The 19953-nt window shown below is 46.3% G+C and overlaps 5 protein-coding genes across 5 annotated transcripts; 4 read left to right on the top strand and 1 right to left on the bottom strand.

The window, feature by feature from the left end:
* The first annotated feature begins 237 nt into the window (after positions 1-237).
* On the top strand, positions 238-2959 carry LOC125527416 (ubiquitin-conjugating enzyme E2-23 kDa). Its single transcript, XM_087519339.1, has 6 exons — positions 238-456; positions 550-629; positions 1951-2065; positions 2165-2217; positions 2353-2481; positions 2576-2959. The coding sequence occupies exons 1-6, from the start codon at positions 275-277 to the stop codon at positions 2707-2709; spliced, it is 693 nt and encodes a 230-aa protein (XP_087375465.1). The 5' UTR covers positions 238-274; the 3' UTR covers positions 2710-2959.
* Positions 2960-3092: 133 nt separating this feature from the next.
* Positions 3093-4471, bottom strand: LOC125527415 (1-aminocyclopropane-1-carboxylate oxidase homolog 1-like). The gene has a single exon (XM_087519338.1). It carries the CDS (start codon positions 4323-4325, stop codon positions 3234-3236), a length of 1092 nt encoding a protein of 363 aa, XP_087375464.1. The 5' UTR covers positions 4326-4471; the 3' UTR covers positions 3093-3233.
* A 395-nt stretch (positions 4472-4866) lies between these two features.
* LOC147977470 (uncharacterized) lies at positions 4867-5962 on the top strand (the record flags this gene model as incomplete). The annotated part of the gene is made up of 2 exons (XM_087521178.1): positions 4867-5253; positions 5425-5962. Coding segments are annotated over exons 1-2 (846 nt in total), but the record flags the coding sequence as incomplete, so codon positions are not given.
* LOC147977469 (uncharacterized) lies at positions 5442-7004 on the top strand. The gene is made up of 4 exons (XM_087519985.1): positions 5442-6076; positions 6182-6283; positions 6386-6475; positions 6623-7004. The coding sequence occupies exons 1-4, from the start codon at positions 5964-5966 to the stop codon at positions 6768-6770; spliced, it is 453 nt and encodes a 150-aa protein (XP_087376111.1). The 5' UTR covers positions 5442-5963; the 3' UTR covers positions 6771-7004.
* Positions 7005-9356: 2352 nt separating this feature from the next.
* Positions 9357-13098, top strand: LOC147977468 (B3 domain-containing protein Os01g0234100-like). The gene is made up of 10 exons (XM_087519984.1): positions 9357-9709; positions 9962-10063; positions 10492-10566; positions 10674-10763; positions 10910-10978; positions 11241-11366; positions 11502-11687; positions 11832-12038; positions 12174-12255; positions 12367-13098. Exons 1-10 carry the CDS (start codon positions 9596-9598, stop codon positions 12909-12911), a joined length of 1596 nt encoding a protein of 531 aa, XP_087376110.1. The 5' UTR covers positions 9357-9595; the 3' UTR covers positions 12912-13098.
* Positions 13099-19953: the final 6855 nt, after the last annotated feature.

Here is a 19953-nt window from a genome sequence, read left to right as displayed (position 1 = left end):
CATCTGCTGATTTCCATGTCCAGAAAAAGGTAGTGCAACAACTAGTCCCTGTCATGAGACTCATCCATCCATCCTCTACTACTACTAGTAGTTTCTTTCATTTCATTTTAATTTTGTGTGCAGATAAATAAAAAAATTAAAAAAATGAGGTGCGTGATGATTGCTCTGCCTCCGTGGTGTGGACGTAACGTATCCATTTTATTTATTTTGTTGCAGAGGAGGAGTGTATTTTATTTCTGCAAGATGCAGAGATTGGGCCTTGTAGACGATACCCATGCCCACGTCCATGTCCATGCCCCCATATCACACCACCACCTGTCCTCCCCCTTCCCCCCTCTCTCTCTCTCTCTCTCCCTCTCTGCAAACCTACAAGCAGGGCAAGGAGGAGGAGGAAGAAGAAGAAGAAGCAAACATGTCTTCCCCAAGCAAGCGCAGGGAGATGGATCTCATGAAGCTGTCTGTACTGTAGCCTCTACCTATTTCAAGCAAGCGGAGGGAGATGTATTTCATCCGTTGTTTCTGATGCTTTTGAGTTTTGATGGTGGTTAGGATGATGAGTGACTACAAGGTGGACATGATCAACGACGGGATGCACGAGTTCTTCGTCCACTTCCACGGACCCAAAGACAGTTTGTCTCTCTCTCCCATCTCCTTTGCTTCATCTCCTTTGCTTCTTTTCATCGACTAATTAATTAGTATTAGTAGGTGCAGATTCGCTCATTCATTCATTCATTAGGATTGGGTGCGTGATGAGATTGTTTCTTTCTTTGCTTGCTTGCTTGCTTGATTTCCCCTCATCTTTCTTCCCAAATGAAATCTCTTTGTTTCTTTCTTTCTATCATTTCAAGTACTACTAGTAATCCCTAACTTGAGATTGCTTTATTTATAAAGCGGGGCGAAAGTCTTTTTTGTAATCCCTAACTAGAGAGAGAGAGAGAGTAGCAGAGGAGGATGAGCTGAACTGAACTCAACTGTCCCCCCTTATTTCAGAACAAACAAACAAACAAACAAAAAGTTGAGTTCAGTTCAGTTCAGACAGTAGCTTATCTTTTCCGGGCTCTTCATTCACCTACACTATACATACATAGGAGGGAGGGAGGAATCAGGAATGGAACATGGGGAAACGCAAAGGATTCTGCACAAACAAGTGTAGAAACAACTACTTCCTGCTGCATGCATCTAGCTCATCTCATCTGTTCCTCTTCTTTAAGAAACAAACAAAAAAGAAAATCACCTCCGCGAAACTGTCCTGCCATTCTTTGCGATTGCCTCACTTGCTGTTTGTGTCACCATGACTGATTGGTTGCACTAGTAGTATAACATAATCCATGGATTGTTTTGTTTGGTTTGTACCCCATCCATATCCATATCACCTCTGACTAGATGCAGCATCCACATCACAATGACTTTTTATTAGCCTCCATATTACTACTATATCATATCGGTACGGTAGGTGCTTCATCCACATCCCAGCAATGGCCTCTCTCTCTCTCTCTCTGCTCTGCCCAACCAACAACTTGCCGGGAAAAAAATAGACAGATTTGACCAATACCCCCCAAAAAATAAAGGATGCACTTTGGCTGTCACTCATGCTTTCACTGATTTATTCTTGCAAGTTTAGTATACATTGTACTACTAGTGCGTAGTGCTCGTCTGTTCAGCTGTCAAGTTTTCTCTTTCCCACTTTCTGAGTACTAGTGGAAGGGAATGATGCTGCATTAAGCATGCACTCTACTGCTCCCTCCGTCCCAAAATAAGTGTCGCCGATTTTGTACAAAGTACAAAGTCGGTCAGCAACACTTATTTTGGGATAAGTAGCATTTAAACTCTGTACATACAGATGACACAACAATTTTGAATAAATTTGATCCTTCAATCTGCTTTGTAGCACTTCAAATTTATTTGGTACTCCTACCTAATTACCAGGCTTCCTCTGTTTCCTTGCTGCAGGTATTTACCAGGGTGGTGTGTGGAAGGTCAGGGTTGAACTCACAGAAGCTTACCCCTACAAATCCCCTTCCATTGGCTTCACCAACAAGATCTATCACCCCAATGTCGATGAGATGTAAGCCTTCCTTTCTTCTTCATTTCACAAACCAACCATTCTCTTCTCTGCACAATTGCACATACTGTCAGGTTTCATCGTTTGTTTGTTTGTCGGCAGGTCTGGTTCTGTCTGCTTGGATGTGATCAATCAGACATGGAGCCCGATGTTTGGTAAATTCGATCGATATATCGAAACTAGCTATTGCTCGTTAATATTTTTACGTGTCCGACCCCGTTGACTTTGTGTCTTTTTTACTAACTGAACTGAAGCACCACATTTCTGCTGTTGTCCTGCTGTTGCTGCAGACCTTGTGAATATCTTTGAGGTGTTCCTGCCCCAGCTTCTCCTGTACCCGAACCCCTCGGACCCCTTGAACGGCGAGGCGGCTTCGCTCATGATGCGCGACAAGAATGCCTATGAAAATAAAGTCAAAGGTCTGATTTGTACCATAACTTGTGTATTCCATATCTATGTCATAGAGTGCACTATAGTATTTCCTCAACACAAACTAAAAAAATCTCTGTTCAGAATATTGTGAGAGATATGCCAAGCCTGAAGATATATCCCCAGAGGAGGAAGAGGAGGAGAGTGATGAGGAGCTGAGCGACGCCGAGGGCTACGACTCCGGCGACGAGGCCATCATGGGCCACGCAGACCCTTAACTGGTGGATGGATGCAAGGATGGTTAGCTCAGTCAGTAACTCAGTAATGCAGGTGATCATGATGTATCTCTGTCTGTCAGTCTGTACATAGCTGCGGCGATCACTGATGAATGCCGCCATGGCAGATGCTGAAGAAAGTCATCAGCCATCTCAACTCAGCTCCACTAGTTCTTGTGTGTCGTCGTCGCTGTGAATAACTTGCCATTTGTTTGTGTTGGTTCCATTTGCAGTTCATGTTTCCATTCTTCAAGATGTCTGTTCTTCTGTTGTGTTGATTCATTTTCAGTTCATGTTACTACTGTATGTTTCCCTTTCCTACCTGTAATCATCTCAGGGGAATTTAAATCTGCTCTGCATGTCCAGCTGAATTCGAATTTCCACCCTTCAAAAGAGTACAACAGAGATTGCATCTTGCATTAGGATGAATTTGAATCATCAGTTCAGATCCAAAAACGAATCTGAATCATGAACACAAGATTTTTTTTCTTTTTGACTTAGATACATTCAGATTGGATGAGGTAGATTCAGATCCTGACGCGCTGGAGCGCAGAGACGCCGTCCAGGCCCTTGGCGCCGTAGTGCCGGAGCATCTCCGGCACCGTCGTGCTCCTGTACCTCGCGCGGCCGTCGCCATCACCGCCGGCGACGGTCGGAGCGAGCACCCTCGTCGACGCGTCGGCGCGGAAGAAGCATGCGACGGAGACCCGGGGACCGGCGGTGTTGGCCACCACGCGGTGCTCCACGCTCCTGAACCGGTCGTTGGACAGGATCTGCAGGTAGTCGCCGACGTTCACCACCAGCGCACACGCCTCCGCCGGCACGTCCACCCACGCCGGCCGCCGCTCGTCGTCGTCCACCAGCACCTGGAGTCCGCCGACGGCGTCCTGGAGGAGCACGGTGAGGAAGCTGGGGTCGGAGTGCCTCGCGTTGCCCAGCGTCCGGTGCGGCTCCGGGCACGCCGGGTAGTAGTGGCAGCCCACGCTCAGCCCCTCCAGGCACCCGGCCTCCTCCTCCAGGTACCCGCGCCGGAGGCCCATCGCCTCCGACAGCAGCCCGAAGAGGGTCCGCCCCAGCCGCTGCACCAGCCCAGCGTACTCCGGCACGATGGCCCGGCACGCCGGCGGGATCTGCTCGGGCGGCGGCGGCTCCGGGGCCATCTCCATGTAGAGCGTGTCGCGCCAGCAGGCCGCCGGCGACCGGAACAGGTCGAAGTTGCACTGGTACCTAGCGCGCCGCTCGGGGTCCCGGCTGTAGTACGGCGCCTTGGCCTCCGCCGGCTCCTCGTTGAAGCGCCGGACCGCCGCGAGGATCTCGGACATGGCCGGCTCCGGCACGTCGTGGTTCGTCACCTGGAAGAAGCCCACGGTCGCCGCGGCCGCCCTTACCGCGCCGACCACCGAGGCCCGCCCCGACGGCGTCGCGAGGCCGGCGAGGTCGATGACCGGGATGGCGAACTGGTGGTGACCATGGTGATGGGGCGCGTCGGCCAGGGAGTCCGGCGGGTGGTGGAAGATGGCAGGGATGGTGGTGAAGCCCGCGTCGACGAGGCCCTTGACGCCGGCCTTGGTGCCGTCGAAGGCCTTGAGCGCACGGAGGCGCTCATGGTCGGAGGCCATGGATTATTGGAGCTAAGCTCTGTGTGTGTGGGAGTGAGTGAAGTAGTCGTGGCGCTCTACTGACCAGCCTTCCGTGTACACTTCAACGTCTGATATCTAGAGTATATCAGTAAAATCATCAAACAGAATCTGGGAAATAAAAAAGAATATAAATAGTGAATCTGGAAAGTAATAATTTTTTTAAAAAAATCTAAATAGCGGGAGTACAAATAACTGCAGTTTAGCTAATGGTAAGTTGCCTGATTTTTTGAATTTGGGCCGATTCGTGGGAGGAGGGGTGGGCATAAAAATGACAAAATTCCTTATATAACACTGTTTTAAATATTGGTTCCCTATTTAACACTCCAATAAATTTTCTTCCCTAAATAACACCAAGTGTAATTTTTTTCCCTTTCTAACACTTCCGTCAAGTCCGTTAGCATATGCCGTTAAGATCTGGATTGACTGATGTCAGTATTTTCTCGTTGGACGAAATTACCCCTTTGAGGAAAAAGAAAACCAGAGACCAAACCGGTCTCTCTATTCTCTCCCGACCCGACTCTTCTCATCCCCTTTCTTCCCAACCCTAGAGGCGGCGGCGGCGGCGAACCTCCCAGACCTAGCGGCGGCGGCGGAGGGCTATGGATGGCGGCAGTTCTGCGGATGGAGACGGCACCGCGGACGACGGCCATGGCGCGGCTGCGGACGTGCTTGCCGATGGCGCCGGCGGGGCTGAGGTCAGGTCAATCCAGGGCATCGGGCTAGCCTCGGGCTGCAGTGGGGTTGAGCCAGCATCGGGCCAGGCCGGAGACTCGGCTGCAGCTGGCTCGGGCCAGGGCGCGGCAGTGGCTGGGGTCTCCGGCGAGGGCACGGCTGGGTCGTTCTTGGTAGCAGCTTCAGGCCAGGGAGGTACTCAGTTGTCGCCAGCAACATGGGCGTGTCCAGATGGGTAAGGGCCAGTCCATCTAGTAGCAATTATCATGCATAGATTGTGCTAGTTTGTGTAGCTGTGTATTTGAGGAAGAGATCTTTTCACTTAATTTCTGTTAATGATCAGATTGTCTAGCAATACTCATGTATAGGTTTAAAGCAAAGTTTAAAGTTGTCTTTTAATTCACAGGATGGATCCAAATTCGAGTTATTTGCTCAAAATTAAATTGTTTGGCAATCCAAAGAAAGCTCGAAAGGACATAAGATGTTTTTGTTTTGAGAAGGTTATCGATTGTGACTTGACAAATTATAAGGATTTGGTCGAGTCAATTGTAGAGCAGTACCCGCCGCGCTATTTGGAAGTTGCACATGTGCAATATTATGACTATGCTCTTAAAAACTGTCCAGAAGTAAAATCTAACCAAGATTTGATGATTATGTTTGAAAAACACTCGGAGACAAAGATGCTGCATATGATTATTGCATATTGTGATCCCTCGGAACCATATGAGCCTATCACCGAGTGGGATGAACCTAACAGCAATATAGAACATGAGGATGATACTTACCTTCGCAACCCAAGACCTGAGAATGAGCATGTTGGTGTTGATGAGGAGAATATGTATGAAGTGGACGAACCTATGCCCTTTGATGTGGTTCTTTATCGTAATAAAGAAAAGGATGATGAAGTAGAGGCGTCTAAAGTAGAGGAGTCTGAAGTAGAGGACGATGAAGTGCACGGAATACGGGCACTTGTGCCCTATTTGCAAGGAATACGGGCACCATTGGCATAAGTGCAAGAAGGGTAACAAAGATGACATTGCTGCTTTCATGGCTGTGAGGTAATCAACTATCCATTCTACTCTCCTATTGCATGTTAACTACTTTCTTGCATTATTGTTTGTAATCACCTATGAATGTTCACTACTTTCTCATTTCTCGTGTAGAGAACCACCAAAGAAGAGGAGGAAGACTACTAAAACATCCGAGTCATCCATTGTGCCAAGAGGTGATGACGCGCCGACAGCCGCTATGTATTTTCCACCAAGGTTACCTATTCTACACCAATGCTTGTTCCAAATAATAACTGAGTTTTTATTTGTGCCAAACGAAAACTGAGTTCGATTTGTATGTATTCATGCAATCCATAGCCAAAACTTGGAAACTACAACCAAGAAGAAGGGAAAGCATAACCAAACATTGGAGACTACAAACAAGAAAAATGCAAAAGGGGGGAAAAGGTGACCTTTTCTGTTTCTGGATTTTAATATCACATATTATGCATAGTTGATATTGTTGTTTGCTGCCATACATGTATCAAATATATCCATATGTATTGTTGTCATACATGCACTACAATAATTTGACAGCCATGTTGTTATTTTAAGGGCCACAAGGAAGATGGAGCTTGCTAAAAAGGATCAAAACAATCTGATGGTTCCATTTGACAGCCCTGCAATGGGCACTAGAAGCAAAAGAGCTTACCCAACTAGCCCTGCAATGGGCACAAGAAGCAAAAGGCGGCTCAGCTTGTGAACTCTATCTAATTTCTTTCACTTAATGTTACTTTTGTTGCTGCTCATGTCATGTTGTGTGGACTTGGAGTAAGGTATGTGAACCTGGGTATGATGTGAGCCACTTTTGGGTTGCTAATATGATGTATGTGTGGACTTGGAGTAATGTATGTGAATCTGGGTATGATGTGAGCCACTTTTGGGTTGCTAATATGATGTATGTGTGGACTTGGAGTAATGTATGTGAACCTGGGTATGATGTGAGCCACTTTTGGGTTGCTAATATGATGTATGTGTGGACTTGGAGTAATGTATGTGAACCTGGGTATGATGTGAGCCACTTTTGGGTTGCTAATATGATGTATACGCATGATATATGTGAGTCATGTATGTGTACTTGGATGCGAGTCTGGATGTATATGGAGTGCCTCATGCCATTGGCAAATTTGAAAGGTGTGTGTTGAACAATATACATATGAATTGTGTCACAGGTTTTGCACAATTTTGAATTAAATTTTGAAATAAAAAACTGTCCAGAATTGCATGTTTACAAGGAAAGTTCTGCCCAGTTTTGCAATTAACAGCAGGAAAAGTTATTGATCCCCATGTGAATGATTTTGATCACAAGTTGCATTAGGGGTAAGATCGTCTTTTCATGTACCATTTAACACCGTTAGTACTCAAAATAGACGGAAGTGTCACAAAGGGAACAAATTTTAGCATTGTTGTTAGATAAGGAAGAAAAAATTTTACGGTGTTAAATAGGGCACAAAAATTTAAGCTAGTGTTAAATAAGGAATTCTCTCCATAAAAATCAACAAACTGAGGACCAACCCCCCCCCCCCCCCCCCCCCCAAAAGAAATTTTCAGTTTTTCTCGCTGCTACAGAATAAATCAGTTTTCAGTTGTATTTACCGAATTTAATTCATTCCCTTCGGTTTTAGGGCATGTATAATGATTGATAAGACCGTCTTTTTTTAAGTCTTGCATGTAATTTAGAGATGACAAAAAAGTATGTCTACAATAAGAGAGTGACGTTTTGGCACATGGGAGCACGCGCTCCTGGTTTTTAAAATGTGTTTTGAACATATTTTGATATGATAAAAAAATTCAAACAAAAAATTGGCGTGTACATCTCGATATTATACATGCTCACAAAGTTGTTTTATGAAAAACCGATAAATTATGTGTGGCGTGTAAAAAAGACAAAATCCGGTGTTAAAAAGTGTTATTCACAAGACATCTTTTTGTCTTTTTTACACAAGCCAAAAAAAATCGGTTTTCTCCAAAACTTACCGTGCACACATATAATGTCGAAATGTATGCGCCGGATTTTTGTTTGGATTTTTTTCATACTTTGAAATATTTTTTCCGTGGCAAGAGGGCGCGCTCCCAGGAGCACCAACGGACTTCCGGTCTACAATAGATTATATCTTAGCTTTATCTTCAATAAGTAGCTATTCCTAAAACATGGTGAGACATATTGAGCTAAGAGATAATCTCTTAAATAAGAGAAAACAAGTCTTTTCTTATGATTTCTTTTTTCTCCATCTCAACATTTATCCTACGTGTTACTCCTAAAAATAGCATCATTGTACCCGAGAAGCCTTCACCATTGATTTTATTAAGACCAGCCGCAAAAGTTAAACTCTGGCGGCAGGCCATAGTCTCAAGAATTTCAGGATCTGAGAGGCCTTCGATCGTCACAGCTGAAAGATCCTTTAGTGCCATCTCTTGACACTGCTCCATCAATATTGACTTTATATGTTCCAGGTGGTATCCATATAGGAGTATTTGCTAGTAGTAATTTGGTTTCTTTATCAACTCCAACTCATCAATAAATCCATTGTCATCCAAGTGCCCACGTCGCAAAGGGCATTTGTTATGTGGCGACCTGCGAGCCAGAAAACGAGGAAACGCGCAACCCCGCAATCGTACATGCCCTTTTGGGGCGGCCCATGTTCTTTTTTTTCTTTAAAACAATTCAGAATTTCAAAAAAGTTCCAAATTTCTGAAAAATTGAATTTTGATAAAATCTTCAAGAAATCATAAAATTTTCGTGATTTTGAAAAAAAAATGCTCGTGAAATAAAAAATATCATGATTTAAAAAAAGTTCGCGTATTCACAAATATTCATGATTTTTTAAGAATGTTGGCAATTTCATAAAATGTTTATGAATTATTTAAAAATCTTCACAAGATTCGTAAATGTTTGTGAATTTAAATAAATATTTCACTTTGTTCTAAAAAAATTCATTGGTTAAAAAATGTTCATCGATTCAAAAAAATGTTCACGTGTTAAAAAAAACTTTTCACAATTTCAAAAAATGTACACGAATTTGAAAAACTGTTTGCGAAATTGTCAAAAATGTTCATGAATTCTGGCGATGCAGATATCAATATAGTTTTAGATATACATAACAAATATATTGGTCATAATTTTGACTCATGTTTTTTTGAGCTAGAGTGCTAAAAAAAACACATTGGGACATGGCTCAATGCGATGACTAAATCAGGACCATTAATTTTATGCCTTGGGATAGGTATGCCTAAAGCGCGCTCGGACCATGACTGAGAATACTCCGTAGATGCAAACCAGCCGCTCGGATCGGGAAGGAAAGCTCCTCTGATTTCGGACCAAATTAACAAGCAATCCGATTTTCAGCTCCGTAATCTGGAAACGGTCCTCTGATTTCCAACGTCTCGATTTTTTGAGGTTTAAAATGCCGCCTATATCTACGTCCAAGCCCAACGGCCCTTTCATTTTCCTTCTCCTCCTCCTCCTCCCGTTTTTGCATTGCTCGCAACTCAACACCTCGATCGGATCCAGGCATCCAGCTAGCTCCCATGGAAGGACCTCTAACCATGAAGGATTCAGCCATGGACACGGTCATCCTACTCCCATGGAAGGATCTCCAACCAGCAGCTACCTCGGTCTCGGATCCATGCGCACGCATCGACGTAAGTAAAGTACCACCCACCCGCGCCTTCATTTGATTTCACTGCTTAATCTCATCTGCTTCATCTGGTCCTTAATCGTCTCGAGCCTTTGATTGTTTATGATTATGATCCTGCACAAAGATGAGAGGTTGTTCTTGAGAAAAGAAGATTTTTGTTTTTTGTTTTTCATGTATAGTATATATATATATCCAGTCTTGTCTTTAACTCGCATAACTAATGATGATTTCTCCGCCTATGGACTACCCTTTGCAGCCTGCCATGACCTATGATGATATCCCAGTACTCTCTTCCCTTGACAATGGCAGCGTCACTGCCGCTGATGCTGGTTTACAGCCCATGGTGAGTAAGAGTAAAGTATTAACCATCAGACCTCACATCTCTGCATTTTAGCCACTTCTTCTGATAGATGACAACATGACATGTACTGTAGAATGCGCTATCAACTTAAATTTGTGTCACGATGGATCACTCCCTGTGTTGTCGTTTCATTGCAAGCTTTGACTAAGATTGTTATGATGCCACTTCTAGTTTTTCATGGGAGTTAGTCTTTTCTCTGTTGTTTCTGAATGTTCCGCCATGCTTACCTTGTCCAAGTGATAAAAAGTTACTCTATATGCTTATGTTTTTCCTTGTATAGTACTACTTATTAATTAGCACTCTAGTGCTACTACAAATACACAATGATACTGCATGCATCCTCCTGGTTATTAATAATTGGAGACTCTGCATTTATATGTTGTAAATCTGTACTTCTTGTGATGAGCAAAATGAAAATTTGGTAGCTGCCTATTGTTGTTAATCAAAACTCTGCCACAATTAATGATTCCCATGATGTAAGTACTATATTGAAAGATAATGTATCTTCACATTGTTGCAATAGCTCCTCATTATTCTCCTCATATTGGTCATGATTTTATAAAGTAGTATAAGCATGCAACTTCTTGACCTAACCTACTTATGGCAGATCGTTAGGCCAGAGATCACGGAGGGTGAGGGGAAAAAGCGTCCCGACATTCGTTTTAAACCCACGGCTCGAAAAACTACCACTTTCAAAGTAAGATTATTTGTTATCTTCATTCATTTTGCTTTAGAGATTTTGACTGATCGAAAAATCTCACAACTCACACGAGTTGTTACCTCCACTCACATTAATAAACAAATACTGAATTAGCTACTCTGTGTTCATTGGTTGTGTTGCAGAAAAAGAAAGGATTCCCGGCATGTTTCAAGGTTGCCAAGAGTGACAAGGATGATACTTCTGTGCCGACGGTAAGGTCCTGCAAGAAATGATTCCATATAGCTTCATCAATAAGTTTTGCAAATAAAAAGTTTAAACAATCACACATCCATAATCATGCTAAGTTCCACTGAAAACGGAAAATATAAATGTAAGGCTAGCTGTAAGCACACTTATTTAGTATTGTGGATTGCTTAGTCAAGTTTCTTCCGTTGGTGGAACAGACTAACTATAAATAAGGTAGTTTTTCCTACAAAGACTAATTATGAAAAATGTGCTTTGATTGTGTTACAGAGGAAGAGAGGCGGGCCAGCGGGTTCCAAACCTGCTAAGAGAAAGATGGAGCAGAAAATGGCACCGAAACCAGCATTGGTTGACGACATTCATAACTTGGATTTGACAGGCGATACAGAGACAAAGGTGAAATTGCCAGGGGAATATCCCAGCTTCACCAAGGAGAAGTTTCTTACGTTGGAGGAATAGGCTAACTATAAATAAGATAGTTTTGCTAGTACAAAGACTAATTGTGAAAAATGTGCTTCGGTTGTGTTACAGAGGAAGAAAGGTGGGCCAGCGGGTTCCAAACCTGCTAAGAGAAGGATGGAGCAGAAAATGGCACAGAAACCGGCAATTGTTGACGACATTCAGCACTCCGATTTGACAAAGGTGAAATTGCCAGGAGAATATCACAGCTTCACCAAGCGTATGTTAAAATCTCATGTAGTTCAAGGCTTTTATCTGGTAAGTCTTTCTTCTTTAGGTGTCTGAATGAATGGATGTTTGTATATTTGCTTACAAGCAACTTATTGCTTGCATTTCTTTTTCTACCGGAAGATTAAACTAAAAGCAAAGTGTAAAATACTGCCTTTTGTTCTCGTCTTGTAGGGTCTCCCGGGTAGCTTTTGCACAGAGCATCTTCCAAAGGAGAATAATACAATCACATTAGAAGATGAGCATGGGGAGAGCTATGATACAAATTACCTACACGACAGGAAGGCGCTGAGCGGTGGGTGGGGAGAATTTGCACGTAAGCATAGTATTAGGGTCGGCGACGATGTGGTCTTTCGACTCGACGGAACCAAAAAATTCAAGGCAAGTCCTTCCCGGATGTTTCATCGATTTCTCCGTCATTCCTTTGTGATATTTTTATCTTTCCAAATGCACGGTAGGATCACTACCTTAATTACTTTAGCGGTCTAATTTCTGGGAGGGATATATTGTTTTCAGGTGCATATACTAAGAAATGGACCGCCAGGTTTGGACACATCCAAGAAGAATGACATGTGGAGTGAGTCGAAAGTTCCATCTTGTTCGTATTCTTGCGCTTGTTTGTCATTTATTAATTGCACACTGAAATAGCATACCTATCAAATCTGAATCTTCTGTATCGATGTCATGTGTTGCACTGTCCACGATGCAGACGAGGCAGAAGGTTCAGAACATGGTGTCAATTCTAAAGATCATCTAGAGGTTACCGCTGGAGGCAACAGCTCAACATCCAGCGTGGTGGCAACAACCTTATTTGCGAGGGAAGAAGCGGTAGGCATCGACGAACACGATGTGAGATCTCCAGATCCAGGTCTCGGCGATGTGGAGAACTTCCAAGTCGTCCTCCATGGCTCGATCATCAACCTCCCGGACGGCCTGCGCAGGAGGTACTACGAGCTCTGCTGCGCCCAGAAGGTGGTCCTCCACAGGAACCTGCTCGAGACAAACCATATGCTGGTTGAAGGGGTGATCATGGAGACCAGCGACATCGCTGAGTGCGTCATGGCCCCCTTGCATGCTGCTGCTGCTACTTCTTCTCGCGAGGTTCTCCTGGTGTGGAAGAAGACACTGGGGGCATTGGAGGGTTTGGGAATGGACGTGGCGTTCTTGCGCAGACGCGTCGACGACCTTCTCGGCATCCATGCTGCTCGGGCATCGACGGTTCGAGTTTACAGCCGCTGCCGGTGGGGACTCTAAAGAATGTTCTGGAGGCAATGGATGTGGCGATGGAGGAGTTTGAATGAGAGTGTGAAAAGAATGCCCAAGCATGGCAACTGAATTTTTGTGCACGTCATCACTAACTTTCCCCCATTGTCTTGTGCTCCCTCATTGAGTGGTACGTAGCATCTTTTGTATGCATCCATGCAGTGTTCTTGTACGTAGTTATCGTCATCCCTTTGTCTTGCTTGTGTGTCTCCGGTTTCATCTCAAGGATGAGTTTCAGTTCCACTCAGTGTCTTGCTTGTCGCTGTGAATAACTTGCCATTCGACTGCATTGGATACTTTGATTCAGTTTGACTTGCAGATCAGTTTCGGTTTGTAGGGAACATCTTGCTGTATGTTTCAGATCTATCATTTCAAAAGCTGGCAAATGCACGCTCTTGAACATGTCGTTTGACATTGCCCGTTTTCCACCCATGTACAGCGCGGCAAGAAGAGCTGATGCATGTGCAGCTGTAGCGAGATAGCGACCGAGATGAATGGATGCATCGACGAGAGACGGCATGCATGGTATGTGCTTCAGTAGTATCAACTATCCAAGCAACAAGCTCATCCATCGTTGGGGGCTAGCCGAAGAGAAACAAGAGCAGGGGCCTCTATAATCAAGGCAAAAATCTCGTCAGCATCCACATCGTAGTTACCGTTGACGATCAAATTTTACCCATATCTTCTCCTTGGCAAGGAGATATTTTACCATTGAACTACGCTCGCTACGGGCAGCAACTCCGGCGGTGCCCGCGTCGGTACAGGCGGCCAGTCCGCGGTCGGCCCATGGATCTGCTTCAACCCATACACGGGCCAGCCGCTGCAGCCTTAGGGCGCTCCCACGCCGCACCCGACCGGTGGAGCCGGGCTGCTTGGACCGCGTCCCTCGGTGCTGCCACCCGCCCAGGCGTTCACTTCACTGGCTCCTCTCCATGGTCAGGTTTTCGGCACCAACGCTCCTCCGGTCCCCGGTTACAACCCGGCACCTCAGTGGGACTGTACCACGCTGATGGCCGCCTTGGACAACGCCGCATCAGCCTCCAACATCGGTGAGTGGGTCATGGACTCCGGAGCCACATCCCACGTGGCCTCCGACCCTGATATGCTTTGACATCTCCTTCCTGCTTCTTCCTCCTCTCTTGTCACCATTGGCAATGGCTCTACCTTACCAGTTTCTCATACTGGTGATGCTTCTATTCCTACTTCCGCTCGCACACTTTTTCTTCACAATGTTCTACTCGTCCCTCATATTGTTAAAAATCTACTTTCTGTTCGTCGTTTCACTATTGATAACTTATGCTCAATCGAATTTGACCCCTTCGGCTTCTCTATGAAGGACCTTCACATCGGGGCTGTGATCCTTCGCTGCAATATCCATGGAGATCTCTACAGGTTCCCCTCCTCGGTCATCAACCATCACGCCCATGGACTCATCGCCACCACCTCCACTGAGCTGTGGCATCACCGTGTAGGACATCCAGGTCGCGACGCTATGTCGCATCTTCATAAACAGTTATCTATTCCTTGTAATAAAGTGGCTTCACACGTTTGTCATGCTTTCCAACTTGGCAAACATGTGCTCTTGCCGTTCACTAGGTCTACCTCGCATTGTGTCGAACCGTTTCAATTAGTACATTGTGATCTTTGGACATCTCCTGTTTTGAGCAACTCTGGTTTTAAGTATTACCTTGTTATTGTGGAAGACTTCTCGCATTATATATGGACGTTTCCTCTTAGAAACAAATACGACACCGCCGCCACACTTATTAATTTTGTCGCCTCCGCCCGCACACAATTTTCCCATCCACTAGTAGCAATGCAGGCCGGCAATGGCACCGAGTTTCTCAACTCCATGATCACCACCTTCTTTGCCTCTCATGGCATTCATCTTCGTCTTTCCTACCCGTACACCTCCGCTCAAAACAGCAAGGCTGAACGTGTCATCCGCACCCTCAACAATGTCACACACACACACACACACACACACACACACACACACACACACTTCTCTTTCAGTCCTCGATGTCACCGCCCTACTGGACGGAAGCCTTGGCCACCGCCACCCATCTCATCAACATACGACCCTCTCAATCCATCGCGTTCGCCATCCCCTTCCCGACTGTAGCATGCTCCGAGTCTTTGGATGTTTATGCTACCCTAACCAATCCTCCGTCGCCAAGCATAAGCTAGCGCCCTGTTCCGTCGCATGAATATTCCTTGGTTATCCCGCCGACCATAAAGGATATCGGTGCCTTGATCCTCAAACACGTCGTGTCATCATCTCTCGCCATGTCTTCTTCGACGAGACGATCTTTCCCTTCTCTTCCTCTCCGGATCGCCCGTCTAACCCCCTTGCGCCGTTGGATTTCCTCCTCCACCTCGTAGCCACCGACACCACACCCACCCTCTTTCATGCGGTCCACCCCGCTATGCATGCCAACCCTTCGCCTTCCCCCACCCCTCTGCCCGCTCGCCCGCGCGCGCGCCTAGCCCCGCTGGACTGCCTAGCTCGCCGCCCAACTCGCTCCTTCTCGTTGGCCCGCCAAGCGCGCCTGCCTCCCCCGGGCCTTCGCCCGCACCTGCATCTGGTTCGAGCGCACCTTCTCCCCCTGTCGTCGTGCACCGGCCACCCTCCCCTAGCAACACCCACATGATGCTTACTCGCGCCAAGCGCGGTCTCTTTCAGCCCGTCGATCGTATGAATCTTATGGCTTCCGAATCCTCTATTTCTCCTCTTCCCAAAACATACCGGGGTGCTCTCAACGACCCTCACTGGCGTCATGCTATGCACAATGAGTTCGAGGCGCTTGTCACTAACCGGACGTAGTCACTTGTTCCACGGCCACGTTGTGCTCATGTTGTTTCAGGGAAGTGGATTTTCAAGCATAAGTTTCATTCAGACGGACGTCTTGCTCGCTATAAAGCTCGGTGGGTGGTCCGCGGCTACTCTCAACAGCCGGGCATCGACTTCGATGAGACGTTCAGCCCAGTTGTTAAGTTAAACCGGCCACCATCTGCATCGTCCTTAGCATTGTGGTTTCCCATGCATGGCCGATCCATCAGCTTGACGTCAAGAATGCCTTCCTCAATGGCAACCTTGACAAGGAGGTCTATTGCCAGCAGCTGCTTGGTTTTGTTGATGCCCGCTGCCCCGACTATGTGTGCCGTCTTCACATGGCGCTATGGCCTCAAACAGGCGCCCCGTGCATGGTACCAGCGGTTCGCTCTCTACGCTCATCGCCTCGGCTTTGTTGCATCTAAATCGGATGTCTTCTTGTTCATCTACCACCACAGACACCAGCTCGCGTACATCCTCTTGTACGTTGATGATATTGTGATCACCGCTTCTACATCCACGCTCCTTCAGCACTTGACACAGCAACTACACTTGGAGTTTGCCATGACAGATCATGGAGACCTCTCGTTTTTCCTCGGCATCTCGGTTACCCGGGACGCCAAATGGCATGGTTCTCTCCCAGTGACAGTACGCCTCGGATCTTCTTCAGCGTGCAGGCATGGCCGACTGTCATCCATCGCCCACTCCAGTTGACGTCAAGGTCAAACTCTCGGCCACTGATGGTGCTCTGCTTGATGATGCTACTACCTATCGGACTTATGCTGGTGCATTGCAGTATCTCACTCTCACCCGTCCGGACATCGCCTATGCTATGCAGCAAGCCTGCCTCTATATGCATGCTCCCCGAGAGCCGCATCTACACTTGGTCAAGCGTATTCTTCGCTACATCAAGGGTACACTCGACCTCCGCCTGCACATTCCCTGGTCGTCGTCCATGACTCTCACGGCCTACTTCGACGCTGACTGGGCGAGTTGCCCTGATTCTCGGTGGTCTACCTCAGGTTACTGTGTTTATCTCGGTGACACCTTGGTCTCTTGGTCCTCCAAGCGCCATACCACGGTTTCCCGATCAAGTGCTGAGGCGGAGTATCGTCCTGTGGCTCACGTTGTTGCAGAGTGCTGCTGGATTCGTCAACTTCTTACAGAGCTTCATCACCCCTTGACTACTGCCATGATCGTTTTTTGTGATAATGTCAGCACAGTGTACATGGCCTCCAACCCGATTCAACACCGCCGTACCAAACACATCGAGATCGACATTCACTTTGTTCGCGACAAGGTGTCCCTTGGTCAGGTTCGTGTGCTTCATGTGCCATCATCTCGACAGTATGCTGACATTATGACGAAAGGCTTATCCTCGCAGCTCTTCTCGGAGTTCCATTCTAGTTTGTGCCTCTTGCCAGCTGATGCACAAACTGAGGGGGGATGTTAGAGTATATCTCCGTGTATCGCTTATGTATAGGAATATCCCAACCTACCTGATTTTGTATGATATGGTTGTGATCTCCCTTGACCTCCAAGGCATGTAACTCTCATGTATTCCTATATATATGTAACACGAGGGCCGCCCCATGTGTGGCGCATTGCCTAATCATTCTGGTTCGCTATAATTTCATAATTTGCTACAAGTGACAAAACCCGATTTCTATGTTTCATGTGGGATTGATACTCTTACTTGAAAAAAGCTACAACTAAATCATGCGCAATTTCTGGCCATTGTCCTTGATGGACTACTTTGCGCCCTCCTTCCCGACTCAGTGGCGCGCCCCTGGATACCGACCATTGCCGCTGAAGTGCTCGGCACTCGCCTGCCCAATGCCCACTAGGCCTACCATGTGCTCTACCATGTGGTGCTGCCCGCTCCTGCCACGTTGTTGACTCCTTCCTGGGACCAGCAAAACATGTTCAACCCTGCAATGAGCAATCTCTCCATCCAGCCACACGCCAACACCAATTGGTACCTCAACTCTAGCGCCTCGTCACACATCACCGGGAACTCATGTAACATCTCCCGTAACAATGGCGGCGAGTTCATCAACCATCACCTCCCCTCCTTCGTCTCTGCTAATGGTGTTTCTCTCCATTTGGTGTGCCCCTACACATCCATGCAGAACAGGAAGGCTGAACGAGCCACAAGCAGCACAAATGACATCCTCCGCACACTCCATGGTGTTGTGCAGTTATGTTAGTTATAAGGGCTTCATTAACCTAAAGTTGTGTGATGACTTTCTTTTCCTCCGTTTCAAAATATAGGGTGTATTAGTTCTTTTTTAAGTCAAACGTGTGCACGTTCAACTAAGTTTCTAGAAAAAGATATCAATATCTACAATACCAAATTTATATCATTTGATCCATCATGAAAAATCTTTTCATATTTTATCGCTTAGGTATTGAAGATGTTGATATTTGGTTTATAATCTTGGTCAAACATACAATCGTTCTACTTGGCCTAAAAGTAACACCTTATTTTCTTTTCCTGTGCGTCAAAACAAAATCTATGTCATATATATATATATATATATATATATACACACACACACACACACACACACACACACACACCTTTGAATCCATCCCGGCTCTTTAATCCCTAAGATACATTTTCTACTTGCTGCATGTGTGCTTGAGCACGGGTGGCCTGTTTGTGGTGAAAGATGGTCCAAGTCCAAGTCTAGCTAGTTGAGTCGTATCATGTGGAGGAGCCGCAACAAACTCAAACGTGTTGACCATGAGACATTTTCTGTGGAGTCCAAATGCGCACTAGTAGTACATGGGAGGTAGTCATCGTTTCTCTTAGACGACGAGAGGCGAAGGTAGCGCAGCTTGGAGAGGTTGCCAAGCAGAGGAAGCACCCTACCGGAAAACAGTATCGTGGAGAGGTTACTATGATAGTATCTCAGGTTGTTGTCGAAGGAGCCGAGAAACGCAGGGACGACATGAGCTCGCGGGGTCGCCGGCGGTGCGTCGTGGAAATCATCAGCTAGCTTCCACCGGGTCTTCAAGTCCAGTAGAGGTCTGCTCACCGGCGGCCGGCCATGGAAGGTGGTGTGGGCGGCTATGGCAAGTATGAGAAGAAGCAGATTAATGGCTGTGGGACTCATGCTGTGGTTGGTCTCGTTCGTATCATACATATGGGGTGCACAGCTTGCCGACGAACCCTTGATTTATACTACTACTATTACTACTAGTAGTATGGTCGGTCGGAGTAAATTAGGCAGACACAAGTCGACGGTCGGAGTCGTTGGTCAGCTCGTCTGCTGCACGTCAGGCATTCACTGGTGAATTACACGCGGCATGCCAAGCCGGCGTACGCTGCATGCTGCGATAAGTCATCAGTTCGTCACACAATTCGTTGTGCATGTGACCATTTTTTTCCACACGTATGAAGCGCTAGAGCATCTCCACTCGTTTGCTCCCCCATGTGTCATTTTTTCAGCCGCTTGGGGTCGTGCCGGTGAAAATTTTGGCATGGGAGAAAAAAAATCCCGAGCCGTGCCCCCACCCAACAGTTAAAAGACAAGAAAGATGAGAGGAAAAATAGATAACAGTGGGCGATCTGGAGGCATGCACGTGGGTGGGCCTGGGAGGAAAAAGAGATGAGAGAGAGAGGAGAGAGGGAGTGCGGTAAGTCATCAGTTTATCGCACAATTCGTTGTGCGCGTGGTCATTTTTTTTTCCACACGTATGACAGGTGGTCAAAATTTTTTATCGCACAATTCGAAACTTTCATGTTTTGAAGACTTTCATAAAAATCGCCTATTCACCCCCCTCTATTCGATCACTAGCACTTTCAATTGGTATCAGAGCAAGGTACTCCCTTGTTCTGTATGATTCGGTTTAACCACCTGGAGTTTTAGCTATGTCGACTGCAGGGATAATTAAAGTCTCCGCTGCGTGCCCCGTCTTCGATGGAACTGAATATCCCTACTGGAAGAATAAGATGTGCATGCATTTTGAAGCCATTGATGTCGACCTATGGTATGTCGTCAAGAACGGCATTCCCAAGGCTGGAGAAGGTGTCACTGCTGCTGATGTCAAGAAGTTCGTTCAACTGGACTCTACTGCCAAGAATATCATCTGTGGTCATCTGACCAAAGGACAGTATGGCCGCGTGAGTGCTTTGGAAACATCTAAGCTAGTCTGGGACTGGCTCTCCAAGGTCAACGAAGGCGTCTC

This window comes from Triticum urartu, chromosome 4A (genome assembly GCF_056163025.1).
Source record: "Triticum urartu cultivar PI428250 chromosome 4A, HENAU_Tu73, whole genome shotgun sequence".
Taxonomy (NCBI): Eukaryota; Viridiplantae; Streptophyta; class Magnoliopsida; order Poales; family Poaceae; genus Triticum; species Triticum urartu.
Note: the sequence above shows the minus strand (reverse complement) of the source record. Positions and strands in the feature narration are given on the sequence as shown.

What these genes read in the sequence shown, in the direction of transcription:
- LOC125527416 (XM_087519339.1), top strand. Translation starts at nt 275, where the DNA reads ATGCCCACGTCCATGTCCATGCCCCCATATCACACCACCACCTGTCCT. An exon ending in GAGATGGATCTCATGAAGCT is followed by an intron (nt 457 to 549) that starts GTCTGTACTGTA and finishes GATGGTGGTTAG; the next exon opens with GATGATGAGTGACTACAAGG. An exon ending in CTTCCACGGACCCAAAGACA is followed by an intron (nt 630 to 1,950) that starts GTTTGTCTCTCT and finishes TCCTTGCTGCAG; the next exon opens with GTATTTACCAGGGTGGTGTG.
- LOC147977469 (XM_087519985.1), top strand. Translation starts at nt 5,964, where the DNA reads ATGAAGTGCACGGAATACGGGCACTTGTGCCCTATTTGCAAGGAATAC. An exon ending in GCTGCTTTCATGGCTGTGAG is followed by an intron (nt 6,077 to 6,181) that starts GTAATCAACTAT and finishes TTTCTCGTGTAG; the next exon opens with AGAACCACCAAAGAAGAGGA. An exon ending in GCTATGTATTTTCCACCAAG is followed by an intron (nt 6,284 to 6,385) that starts GTTACCTATTCT and finishes TGCAATCCATAG; the next exon opens with CCAAAACTTGGAAACTACAA.
- LOC147977468 (XM_087519984.1), top strand. Translation starts at nt 9,596, where the DNA reads ATGGAAGGACCTCTAACCATGAAGGATTCAGCCATGGACACGGTCATC. An exon ending in CCATGGTGAGTAAGAGTAAA is followed by an intron (nt 10,064 to 10,491) that starts GTATTAACCATC and finishes AAAATTTGGTAG; the next exon opens with CTGCCTATTGTTGTTAATCA. An exon ending in GTACTATATTGAAAGATAAT is followed by an intron (nt 10,567 to 10,673) that starts GTATCTTCACAT and finishes TACTTATGGCAG; the next exon opens with ATCGTTAGGCCAGAGATCAC.
- LOC125527415 (XM_087519338.1), bottom strand. Translation starts at nt 4,325, where the DNA reads ATGGCCTCCGACCATGAGCGCCTCCGTGCGCTCAAGGCCTTCGACGGC.